Below are 12,946 nucleotides of genomic sequence, written 5' to 3'. Positions count from 1 at the left end.
AAAAATGGATGCGGAGGATGTGAAAAAGAAACTCAAAATGGGAGAATGTTTACTGGTTGCTCAGGAGGGTAAGGGGAAGTCATCTGTGGAAGACGTCTGACTTAGTTGTGGAAACTACTGGTGGTCAATAAAAAGGAGGGTAAAGGAGCAAATGTTGTTAGAGCATCATGTGTGCCAAACAGTTGCTGTTAGATTGCAATATTATTCTGACATTTTGGAACAGTGTAAACAGCACTAAATAAATTTGTGTACCGGAGTCTGTTCTAATGATGAAAAACAAGCCTTTATTACAGCAGACTAAAAACAGTTGCATGCATTCATGAATTGTGGTTTATTTATTGTTTAGGCTAATTATTCAAAGCTCCATTTTGTTATTTAATTTTAAAACTAAAATGCTTGATTACATTTCAAAGCATGAATCTCGTATGCTGTGTGATGGCATGAACAAATGAATGAATTAATGAGCAAGATGGCGCCGACAGAGATGGTCACCTCGCTTCGAGTCCGTAGGAAACTATGCAGTATTTCGTTTTTTTTATTTATTATTTCTTAAGATTTCCTGGGGTAACAATGTAAGTGTTATTACATATAGCCGGGAAGAACTATTCGATATAAGACCGACGCCAACTTACCAACATTACGACCAGGAATACGACTTTCCCGAAGCGGATCCTCTGTTTGGACCACCACCCAGGACAATGGACCTAATCCCAGAAGCCAACCCCAAAACAACGGCGCCGCAGACAGAGTGGCCTCCTGGTCAGGCTCCGTAGACGTGCACATCGCTCACCGCTTCTGAGTATACTACTCGCCAATATCCAGTCTCTTGACAACAAGGTAAATTATATTTGTGCGAGGGTTGCCTTCCAGAGAGACATCAGAGATTGTAACATCCTCTGTTTCACAGAAACATGGCTCTCTCGGAATCGGTTCAGCCACCAGGCTTCTCCATGCATCGCGCCGACAGAGAGAAACTCCTCTCTGGGAAGAGGAAGGGCGGGGGTAAATGCTTCATGATTAACAACTCATGGTGTAATCATAACACAGGAACTCAAGTCCTTCTGCTCAGCTGACCTAGAATTCCTAACAATCAAATGCCGGCCATATTATTTCCCAAGAGAATTATCGTCAGTTACGTTACAGTGGTCTACATTTCCCCTCAAGCAGACACCAAGAGGGCCCTCGAGGAACTTCACTGGACTCTATGTAAACTGGAAACCATATATCCTGAGGCTGCATTTATTGTAGCTGGGGATTTTAACAAAGCAAAATTGAGAACAAAGCTACCTACATTTTATCAGCTTATTGATTGCACTTCGCGCGGGTCTAATACACTCGATCACTGCTACTCTAACTTCCACGATGCATACACAGCCCTCCCCACCCTCCCTTTGGCAAATCCGATCACGACGCCATATTGCTCCTACCGCCTTATAGGCAAAAACTCAAACAGGATGTACCAGTCACTAGAACCATTCAATGCTGGTCTGACCAATCGGAATCCACGCTTCAAGTTTGTTTTGATCATGCGGACTGGGATATGTTCCGGTCAGCCTCAGATAACAACATTGATCTATACGCTGACTCTGAGTGAGTTTATAAATAAGTGCATTGGAGATATTGTACCCACTGTGACTATTTAACCTACCCTAACCAGAAACCGTGGAAGGATGGCAGCATTCACGCAAAACTGAAAGCGCGAACCACCGCATTTAACCATGGAAAGAGGTCTGGAAATATGGCTGAATATAAACAGTGTTGTTATTCCCTCCGCAAGGCCATCAGACAAGCGAAATGCCGGTGCAGGAACAAAGTGGAGTCGTAATTCAATGACTCAGACACGAGACGTATGTGGCAGGGTCTACAGGAAATAACGTACTACACAAAGAAAACCAGCCACGTCACGGATACCAACGTCATGCTTCCAGACAACCTAAACACCTTCTTTGCCCTCTCTGAGGATAATACAGTGCCCACATAATACAGTGGCCCACAAACAAGGACTGCGCCCCTCCTCCGTGGCCGACGTGAGTAAAACATGTAAACATTTTAACCCTCGCAAGGCTGCTGGCCCAGACGGCAGCCCTAGCCGCGTCCTCAGAGCATGTGCAGACCAGCTGGCTGGTGTGTTTACGGACATATTCAATGGCTCCCTATCCCAGTCTGCTGCCCCCATATGCTTCAAGATGGCCACCCTTGTTCCTGTACCCAAGAAGGCAAAGATAACTGAACTAAATGACTACCACCCGTAGCACTCACTTCTGTCATCATGAAGTGCTTTGAGAGACTAGTCAAGGATCATATCTCCTCCACCTTACCGGCCTCCCTAGACCCACTTCAGTTGGCGTACCGCCCCAACAGGTCCACAGACGATGCAATCGCCATCACACTGCACACTGCCCTATCCCATCTGGACAAGAGGAATACCTACGTAAGAAGGCTGTTCATTGACTACAGCTCAGCATTCAGCACCATAGTACCCTCCAAGCTCATCAATCTGGAGGCCCTCTCTCTCAACCCCGCCCTGTGCAATTGGGTCCTGGACTTTCTGACGGATCGTCCCAGGTGTTGAAGGTAGGAAACAACATCTCCACTTCGCTGACCCTCAACACTGGGGCCCCACAAGGGTGCGTGCTCAGCTCTCTCCTGTACTCCCTGTTCACCCACGACTGCGTGGCCATGCACGCCTCCAACTCAATCATCAAGTTTGCAGATGACACAACAGTAGTGGGCTTGATTACCAACAATGACGAGACAGCATACAGGGAGGAGGTGAGGGCACTCGGAGTGTGGTGTCAGGAAAACAACCTCTCACTCAACATCTTCAAAACAAAGGAGATGATCATGGACTTCAGGAAACAGCAGAGGGAGCACCCACCTATCCACATCGAAGGAACAGCAGTGGAGAAGGTGGAAAGATTTAAGTTCCCCGGCGTACACATCACAGACAAACTGAAATGCTCCACTCACACAGACAGTGTGGTGAAGAAGGCGCATCAGCTCTCCAGAGGGTGGTGCGGTCTGCACAACGCATCACCGGGGGCAAACTACCTGCCCTCCATGACACCTACAGCACCCGATGTCACAGGAAGGCCAAAAAGATCATCAAGGACAACAAGCACCCGAGCCCCTAACTGTTCACCCCGCTACCATCCAGAAGGCGAGGTCAGTACGGGTGCATCAAAGCTGGAACCGAGAGACTGAAAAACAGCTATCTCAAGGCCATCAGTCTGCTAAACGGTAATCACTAACTCAGAGAGGCTGCTGCCTACATTGAGACTCAATCACTGGCCACTTTAATAAATGGATCACTAGTCACTTTAAACAATGCCACTTTAAATAATGCCACTTTACATATCTTACATTATTCATATCATATGTATATACTGTATTTTATACAATCTACTGAACCTTGCCTATGCCGCTCGGCCATTGCTCTTCCATATATTTATATGTTCATACACCCCTTCTAGATTTGTGTGTATTAGGTAGTTGTTGGGAAATTGTTAGATATTACAACACTGTTGGAACTAGATGCACAACGTTTCACTACACTCGCATTAACATCTGCTAACCGTGTGTATGTGACCAATACGATTTGATTTGATGATTTGGTTGATACAGTAGCCTATGTATTGAAATATTGGGCTAAGTAAGTAAGACTGAACAGGACACGCTCTTAGGCCTACAGCTCAATGGTGGTTATACAAGGCTACTATACAAAGCCTACTAATGACAACGACATTACTTATTATTATAATGATGATCATAATAATAATTGTAATAATAACAATAAGAAGGAGATCAAGAAAAAGGAGGGTATAGGAGTGAGAGCTGTGTGCATTTTATGTGTGACAAACAGGTGATGTTAGATTGCCTATTTGGAACACTGTAAACAACACTAAATAAGTACTACCAGTCTGTTCTAATGAAAACAAATGATGAAGCCTTTATTACAGCATAGCAAAGAGCAAAAACAGCCAAATCTGTGAAATTGCTTTATCATTCATTTTACCGTTGCATGAGACCTGGTGCTCTCGGAATCAGTAGGCTATTAAACACTCAAAAGGGCAACAGGTGCAAAATCTGTCTTATTTTTGTAGATATATATGGATGATCATTAAGCCAGGCATATTTACCAGTTAGGCTATTGATTATAGACCTAATTAAGTTTGGTTTTCCTACATTTTCTTAGATAGGCTAAGTCGAGCTGTTTCCTCACCTGTGCTGCTCTGCCTCCTCCTCATTGTTCTCAATCCCAATATACTGGTTAACTTTGCTATTATGCACATGGCAACATAAGGAAAGACACCAATGCATTAGCAGCTGGGTCTGGTCTGCTTAGTTCACTTACTGTAATGTAACCTGAAATGTAATGAGTGGAATATCTCTCTTCCTCTTCCATCTCTGCTATGTGCGCTCGGTCTCAGCAACTAACAGCTGCTGTATAGCTGTCAGTCTCTCTTGTGATCCTTAAACATCCACTATGAGTGCAGCTTTGAGCAACAATCTTGAACGAAAACGTACAGAAAGTTCATCCATAAACACATTCCCAGGCATTTCTTTAGATAACAGCAAAACTTCATTTGAATGCCTCTTGTTTCAACTCTAAATTTCCCTCAATGATTTTAATCAGAACAGGACATCCATTCCATTTAGCTACATTTTTTGTTGTAGTTCTCATGTCAAAGGATTTAAGCCAATTATACCAGTTCTAGTAGTATCATCTTGCGACTAGTGCATGTTGAAGAACATGGATAAGTAGGCTAGATCTATTAATTGTTGTATGATATTTTACATAAACTTAGACCTGATCTGTTGTTATTGTCTTAGAATAGAGTTTACTTGGTGTTTTCTTCCCCTATAATCAAAAGACGCAGTGTACAAAACATTATGAACACCTTTCTAATATTGAGTTGCACCCACTTGCCCTCAGAACAGCCTCAATTCGTCGGGGACAAGGTGTCGAAAGCGTTCAACAGGGATGCTGGCCCATGTTGACTCCAATGCTTCCCACAGTTGTGTCAAGTTGACTGGTCCACCACCCAAAGAACAACCATTCTTGATATACACAGGAAACTGTTGAGCGTGAATAACCCAGCAGTGTTGCAGTTCTTGACACACTCAAACCGGTATGCCAAGCACCTACTACCATACCCTGTTCAAAGGCACATAAATATTTTGTCTTGCCAATTCACCCTCTGAATGGCACACGTACACAATCCATGTCTCAAAGCTTTAAAATCCTTCTTTAACCTGTCTCCTCCCCTTCATCTACACTGATTTTTCTGGATTTAACAGGTGACATCAATAGGAGATCATAGCTTTCACCTGGATTCACCTGGTCAGTCTGTCATGGAAAAAGCAGGTGTTCCTAATGCTTTTTTCACATTTTGTTACGTTGCAGCCTTATTGTAGAATGGATTAAATCATTTTTTTCTCCTTTATCAATCTCCACACAATGCCCCATAATGACAAAGCAAAAACAGGTTTTTAGAATTTTTTGCAAATGTATTAAAAATAAAGAACTGATTTCACGTTTACAAAAGTATTCAGAATCTTTACTCAGTACTTTGTTGAAGCACCTTTGGCAGCGTGTGTTTGGGGAGTTTCTCCCATTCTTCTCTGCAGATTCTCTCATTCTCTGTCAGGTTGGATGGGGAGAGTCGCTGCACAGCTATTTTCAGGCCTCTCCAGAGATGTTGGATCGGTTTCAAGTCCGATCTCTGGCTGGGCCACTCAAGGACCTTCAGAAACTTTTCCTGAAGCCACTCCTGCGTTATCTTGGCTGTGTGCTTAGGGTTGTTGTCCTGTTGGAAGGTGAACCTTCGCCCCCAGTTTGAGGTTCTGAGAGCTCTGGAGCAGGTTTTCATCAAGTATCTCTCAGTACTTTGCTCCGTTCATCTTTCCCTCGATCCTGACTGTCCCTGCCGCTGAAAAACATTCCCACAGCATGGTGCTGCCACTCATGCTTCACCGTGGGGATGGTGCCAGGTTTCCTCCAGACATGACGCTTGGCATTCAGGCCAAAGAGTTTAATCTTGGTTTCATCAGACCAGAAAATCTTGTTTCTCATGGTCTGAGAGACCTTTAGGTGTGTTTTGGGAAACTTCAAGTGGCCTGTCGTGCCTTTTACTGAGGAGTGGCTACCGTCTGGCCACTCTACCATAAAGTCCTGATTGATGGAGTGCTGCAAAGATGGTTGTCTGTCCTTCTGGAAGGTTCTCCCATCTCAGCAGAGGAACTCTGGAGCTCTGTCCTTCAATGCTGCAGAATTTTTGGTACGCTTCCCCAGTTCTGTGCTTTGACACTATCCTGTCTTGTTCTCTGGACAATTCCTTCAACCTCATGGCTTGGTTTATGCTGTGACAGGCACTGTCAACTGTGGGACCTTTTATAGACAGTTGTGTGCCTTTCCAAATCGTGTCCAATCAATTGAATTTACCACAGGTGGACTCCAATCAAGTTGTAGAAACATCAAGGATGATCAATGGAAACAGGATGCACCTGAGCTCAATTTTGAGTCTAATGGCAAAGGGTCTAATTTACTTATTTAAATAAAGTATGTTTTAATTTTTTTATACATTTGCTAAAATTTCAAAAAACTGTTTTTGCTTTGTCATTATGGGGTATTGTGTGTAGATAGGTTATTCTAACATTTTATTAAATAGTCAAACAAAGTATGGAAAAAGTCAAGGGGTCTGAATTCTTTCCGAATGCGTTGTACCTCCAACTCAATGTGATGTTTTTTTAAATTGAAACATCTTTAATTAGGGTGAAATTTGAACAATAAAAAAAAAAAAGAGATTGATGGAGTTAATCGCACAGAGAAGCATGTGATTAACTAGATACTTTAAGAGAATCCTTTGACAGCCCTAATTGTAATATTGAATGTTAGTAATTTTGAACTTGTAACATTTTTACCTGCGAATAGTGCTAAATGTCAATAACATAAGTAGTAATGTAGTTGTTATTTTCTGTTATCTGTGTCTCTTAGGGTTTGTGGGTTTGTTCAACCTGCTCCTCCTGTGGCCAGGGTTCCTTGTGCTTCACTACACAGGTTTCGAGGCCTTTGAGCTGCCCAGCAAGCTAGTGTGGACCTACATCCTCATCAACGGCCTCATCGGTACCGTGCTCTCCGAGTTCCTCTGGCTCTGGTGCGTGTCGGTTGATGGATGGATTGAACGGCCACATATTATGTGTACTACACCTTGTCCGCTCTGCTATTCACACTGTGTGGAAACACACACTGTTCAAAAACCTGTTTCTTTAATCCAAACTTGATATTTGTGTGCGTAAATTGGACTTGCGTGTAAATCATGCATTGATTTCAATGGGAGATTTTCACGACGATTCGAGTTAACCGGAGAGATGTCAAGTTAAGATTCGGCCCTATGCCTATAGGGCAGGGGTATTCAACCGGGGGTCGCTGCCCACAAGAGAGCCCTTGGGGCCCCCCATTTGGAGCCTATTACACTCACTAGAGTATTTCACATAGGCTTTGTTTAACCAGCTAAACAGCTGCTCTTAGCGAAAATGTGTTTGGAGTTACCTTTCTGTTAGAGGCTGTTAGAGTTTACACTTCTTTTGATTATAATGTGGGGACTGGAGGTCAAAATTATCTACCAAATCTGTTCATTTCACCTGATAAGACAAGACGCGGAATGTTTTATTTTTGCTAATGTGTGTTGTTCGCCGGTGTGCCTGGGAAGGGGTCCCTGGCCAAGAAAAGGTTGAAGACTCCTGCTATAGGATGATATGCAGAGTTGTGCCCGAGTGATAAACATTTCATTTATTGCTTAAGGCTATCATTTTGCATTTGATTGCATTGCTTGTGTTCTTTATAATGTTGTGTGTTACTTCTTTCCTTAGGGGCTGCTTTCTCACCTCCTCCCTAATAGGCACACTGGCCCTCAGCCTCACTATCCCACTCTCCATCATAGCAGACATATGCATGCAGAAGGTAAGAGGGGGCACTATTATTGCCGGACGCACATGTTGCCGTCACACTCTTTAGCATGACTGGTCTACCAAAGGTGTTGTGTAAAAATGGTTCATTGGTCTAATAGCGTAATTCTGTTTTGTGAGAGGGTATCATCTAGCGATGTGATGAGAGAGCTTTGTCTGTATATGCTAAGTTTCAAATTAGCATATATTTTTGTGTGGCAATTGTTTAAAAAGTTGAGATGTCAAAACAATGCACTACTCTTCTATGAATCAGTCCTGAGATGGTTGGGATTGTTATACGTGTAGCTATTCTTAAAAGCGTAAGTTCATTGCAAGTATTGGATAATGTTTCTGACCCATTGTTAGGCAGCTGGCCCTCCCATCTATAAATGTGCTATTTAAGCAGCTATCACATTCGGCACTGCTATGTTTCTGTCCCCAGGTGCGTTTCTCCTGGCTGTTTTTCGCTGGAGCGGTTCCCGTATTCCTCTCCTTCTTCATCGCCACTCTGTTATGTCACTACAACAACTGGGACCCTGTTATGGTGGCGCTACGAAGAGTGTTTGCCTTCATATGCCGCTCGAAACACCGGATTCAAAGGTACTAGGGAAACCACTTGCTACTCTTTGTATTGTGCTGTTAACTTGGCCGATGCTTTGCAAGGTTTTACTTTCACAATAATTGTAAACACGCACATTCATGTACGCACACACACAGAATCACTCTTATATTATCCAAATCTTTGTTATAAAGTCTCTTCCCTGACATTGAATCAAGGACAATGGATAGCGTTGGTTACTTTTAGGGTTGTGGAGTTCGTTGTATTTCAATTTGTTTGCCTTTATGACGTTAATTTATTTGCATTATTGTGATGGCCCTCAATTTTAAACGGAAAGCTAGTTGTTCCCATTCAGATAGTGATTATAATCATGTTGATCATGATAATCCTCTTCCGTCAGATTGCCAGAAGACTGCGAACAGTGTGAAAGCCTTATTCCCTTACACACTGTCTCCCATGACAATGAAAGCTTCTGCTCGTGATGCACCAGCCAATCACAAGGTAAGGAGACATCCAACTTCCTGTTTTTTTTTACGTCCTGTTACAATCTGAGGTTACCTGTGAAATAATAATGAATGTTTTACATTTTTTTTACTTAGTTACAAACTAGTGTTTCCAATCAAGTAGTATACAGGGAATGGCCAATTTACAGTATTGAGGAATAGCTGCATAAGAGACACAAACATTATCTATTTTTGTCCAATGCTATTTGCCACATCATCAGGAAAACACTGGATTAACTCGCTTCTTATAATCACAACTTGTTTGTCTTTGAGCATCTGTTATGCATTTATCTAGGCCTACTTTATTAAATGTTTATACATAGTGTCGAGTGAGAGAGGTAGGACATGACGTAGAGGATGTTCATAATGTAAATATTTTAGGTTAGACCATCGCCCACCCACTCCAAGGAATCTGGATTTTACCATGAAAGAAATATATATAATTTGTTTTCCCTGTTATTGGTTTTCGATACATTGTAAATGAAGACATGGTGTCTCATAGATGTGCCATTGGTGAATGCTGTATTAGAGCTACCCAAGGATATTGAGTACTTATTCCTATCCTATTCTAAGGTTCCAGGATTTGTCTGTTAAGTACCCTCCTAGTATTCTGCTGGATTTATGCTGATGATGATGTAGCTAGGTTTTTATCAAAGAAACCAGCTGAAGGCTGTCAGTGGTTTCCATAGCAAAAATTATGACTTGATCAAAATGTAGGAGTACATCCATTTGTACCCTCCTTGGGGCATCAAACAGCCCAACCACCGGCAAGATGAAAAATGTGATCATTTGAGTGAACAACAGGCACATGAAATGCATGTCTCTCATCTCGCCCATTTTATAACAGAGTAAAAGTCCATTACAGAAAAATGTGCAGTGCATTGGTGAGTCTGTTTATATTGGCCTCCAATAGAGAACTAGGTGTACTCCTCAAATTTGTGTCTTTCTCTCACCAGATGTTGAATACAGCGCAGAGCAGTGCGCTGAAGGTGAAGTGACAATCTCAAAACGACCAAACAGAGACCTTTCCCCCAGTGCCTCTCATTCAACCTATATATTCTCTGCAGTGTGGAGATGACCGATCCATCTCTACAAGATGAACTCTTTTTTTCCTTTGTACAACGTTGACGCAACTCGTCGTCGACTGAGATTGTGTGTGTTTTATTATGTCGGATTTCGTTGTGTAAAAAGAAAAACTTTATGGTACTGAAAGTGCCAGCCATTTATCAATGGCTCAAATTGTCATGTGGCCTCTTGAAATGGTACAAGTTTAAATAATGGGACAGAGGCTTCAGTCAGGCCATAAGGAGAAAAGCAAGGTTGCTTCTCTTGTGGCAGTGATTTGAACCAATAAAAGGGTATTGTCTTTGTTGCGAGGAGAAAAGTGCTCTGATTGGCTAATGTAGATGTATCCTCTTGTTGGTTTTCTATAGCCTCACTGCTTGTTCACAGGTGTGGGTTTGGAGGAGGCACAATTCAGACCTGTTAATCTAGAAATAGTATGGGTGGAAAAAGTTGGTCATGTACTTCATTATCAGGCTGTTTAGGTGATTTACGAATCTGATTTACAGATCTGTCCATACTCATAAATGGTCTCAGTGTAGGAGTATTGATATAGGATTTGTTTAGCCTTTTAGATCATAATGACTATGATTATATGGACACAGAGGACCTGCACTATATCAACACTTTTTTTAATACAGGCCCATTTGTGCAGTGCCTGCTCAGAATCACAGTGAACAAGCAGTATCTGAAGTTTGAGATTAGAAGAGAGCTGAGCACAGCTGTTGACTACCGCCTTTGATTTCTCCCCCATACTCTACATCCCTCCATCTCTGCCCCTGGCTGCCAGGCAATGCTGGATCATGAAGGAAATCTGTGATGACGTTTGTATGCGTTTTAATGTGAACTAAGACTAACCCCTCAACTAAACTAAGCTGCAATACAAAAGTTATAATGCTGCTGCCTTTTCAACTGAAAACAGTTGCCGTCTCCAGACAGGTGTAAATACTGTACTACGCCATGAAATGCAAATAAATTGTTACTTTAGTTTGTATTTCACATAATGACCCTTCTCTACAAATAATAGCTTAGATGTTCTCAGATGTTTTACTCCACTTGTTTTTGTAAATCTTAACTATGTAATGACACTAAGAAAGGTGGCATGGATTTAAGACAGACCAAGTAAATAGATGTTGCAGTATGTTTAACAAAAGCACTATTTACCATCCAATTAAGTTCCCTTAGTCTTAACAGAGACCATTACCTAATAATTATCTGTTATATCATTTCTACCACTCCTCGGTGGGCATTAGGAGCCATGAATGGAGACTTGATCTGATTTGATTATCTTTCAACAATTATGTTAATAGTAAAATTTATGCCATGATAATGTTTGTATGTCCAACAATTGTATTTTAGACACATTTTGTTTGATCAGCACATACAATGCAAATCAATCACCCACTCACTCTTATTCTGCTGCTGGTTTAATTTGATGAGGAAAATCATATATATATATATTTTTTTTTCCCTCTGTAACCCTTGATGTACACCATGACAAGGAGCATGTTATCAATATTTTTCCATCAGCTGTCAACCTGTGTACAGAACTTTATGGAGTGTTTGCCCAGTGCTCGGTGTGGATAGGACACATTTTATGACTGGCGATAACTGCAGGAAGTAATTACTTGCCCTGTAAACTGTAAAAAAGTTCAGCCCCTCGAGCCATCTTTAACTTTGTCTAACTCACAGTTTTTACTTTCACATTGTCAACAAAAAAAGAGATACCTTAGCGAATAGCTTTTATCACCATCAGCTATGATTAATGCACAAAGGAAGTCAGCTGTGAGATGTATTTGGTTGTTTAATTCATGGGGTTCCTGTAGTCTATTTATATTTGCAAAATAAAAACAGGAACTCTGAAACTGTACATCCTATGAAAATTGGTAAGCTAAAATGTTGATATGAAACAAATGATCATATGCCCCATATCATCCATTTATGGAGTTTCTTATTGATGGGCAGGGTGCCAGATACATAAGTGCATTGTTTGTAATTTTTTCAAAACTCATGTTTTTAAAATGTGTGCGTTTTCAAAAATGCAAAAAAAAATTCAATGATGCTTACGGAATGTGCGTATATCGTATGAAGGTTTTTTATTTTTTTCTCAGGTACTTTATTTTCCTTTGTCCAATCAGATTTTGTTTTGATAATGTCCCTTCCTTTATTAATGAATCTTTTTAAAAGATGTATACTGATTTATAAAAGTGTGATTATCATAGTTTACTGTATCATCACAAGCTCTTTTAATGGAAAGATTCACCCATTTTAAATGTTATATCGTTTTTGTGCATGTCTGAGCGATGTTCTATTTATTCCTGGGATCATGCACAAAAACAATGTAAAAAAAAAAAAAAAAAAAATGGGTGAAGGTGAATCTTTCCTTAGTCTTTGTTGTTCCGTAAGTCCTTTTTCAATGTTATGCTGCACTATTAAAACTATGTGAAGATGTATTTTCATTCTTGTCTCTGCCATAATTGTCTTTTCAATGTAGGCATGACGCCAGTGCTATTTTTTCAAATCAGATTGTAAGAATCATGTCTTAATAGTGATTTTTGTCCTGGTATCCCCACCTTCTCCCTAAATGAAGACACTTATTTTTGCCATTATCATTTACTATTGTGATCTTAAAATATAAACCTATTTAAATAAAATCACAAATTTGACTGGTCAAAAGCTGAAAATGCTAAGAAATTCAAATGAGCATCACATCCTGAAATTCACATATGCACTAGGAAGGTTTTCCAGCAGCTTTGACAACTGCTAAATTACTGTAGTTACATTGGTCAACTGTGCTTCAAACAACATGTACTCACTACATGGCAGGTTGCTTAGGATTTGTTAGCCACAGTTTGTGTTGTGTGTGTTGGTTCAC

General features: G+C 41.1%; 1 protein-coding gene across 5 annotated transcripts in view; it reads left to right on the top strand.

Annotated features, from left to right (window-relative positions):
- Positions 1 to 12,530, top strand: part of LOC106581698 (solute carrier family 35 member F5) — a 35,480-nt gene extending 22,950 nt beyond the window's left edge. For 4 of the 5 annotated variants that reach the window (XM_014163940.3, XM_014163939.3, XM_014163937.3 and 1 more), the window contains 5 exons: positions 6,998 to 7,157; positions 7,873 to 7,963; positions 8,390 to 8,547; positions 8,907 to 9,007; positions 9,966 to 12,530. In XM_014163940.3, coding sequence (XP_014019415.1) covers positions 6,998 to 7,157; positions 7,873 to 7,963; positions 8,390 to 8,547; positions 8,907 to 8,988 — 491 coding nt within the window. In that variant the 3' untranslated portion in view covers positions 8,989 to 9,007; positions 9,966 to 12,530. Of the gene's footprint in view, positions 1 to 6,997; positions 7,158 to 7,872; positions 7,964 to 8,389; positions 8,548 to 8,906; positions 9,008 to 9,965 lie in introns of those variants that run through there. The other variant, XR_014381992.1, reaches the window with a different exon arrangement.
- Positions 12,531 to 12,946: the final 416 nt, after the last annotated feature.

The sequence above is a fragment of the Salmo salar genome, chromosome 21 (assembly GCF_965601325.2).
Source record: "Salmo salar chromosome 21, fSalSal1, whole genome shotgun sequence".
NCBI classification, from domain to species: domain Eukaryota; kingdom Metazoa; phylum Chordata; class Actinopteri; order Salmoniformes; family Salmonidae; genus Salmo; species Salmo salar.
Note: the sequence above shows the minus strand (reverse complement) of the source record. Positions and strands in the feature narration are given on the sequence as shown.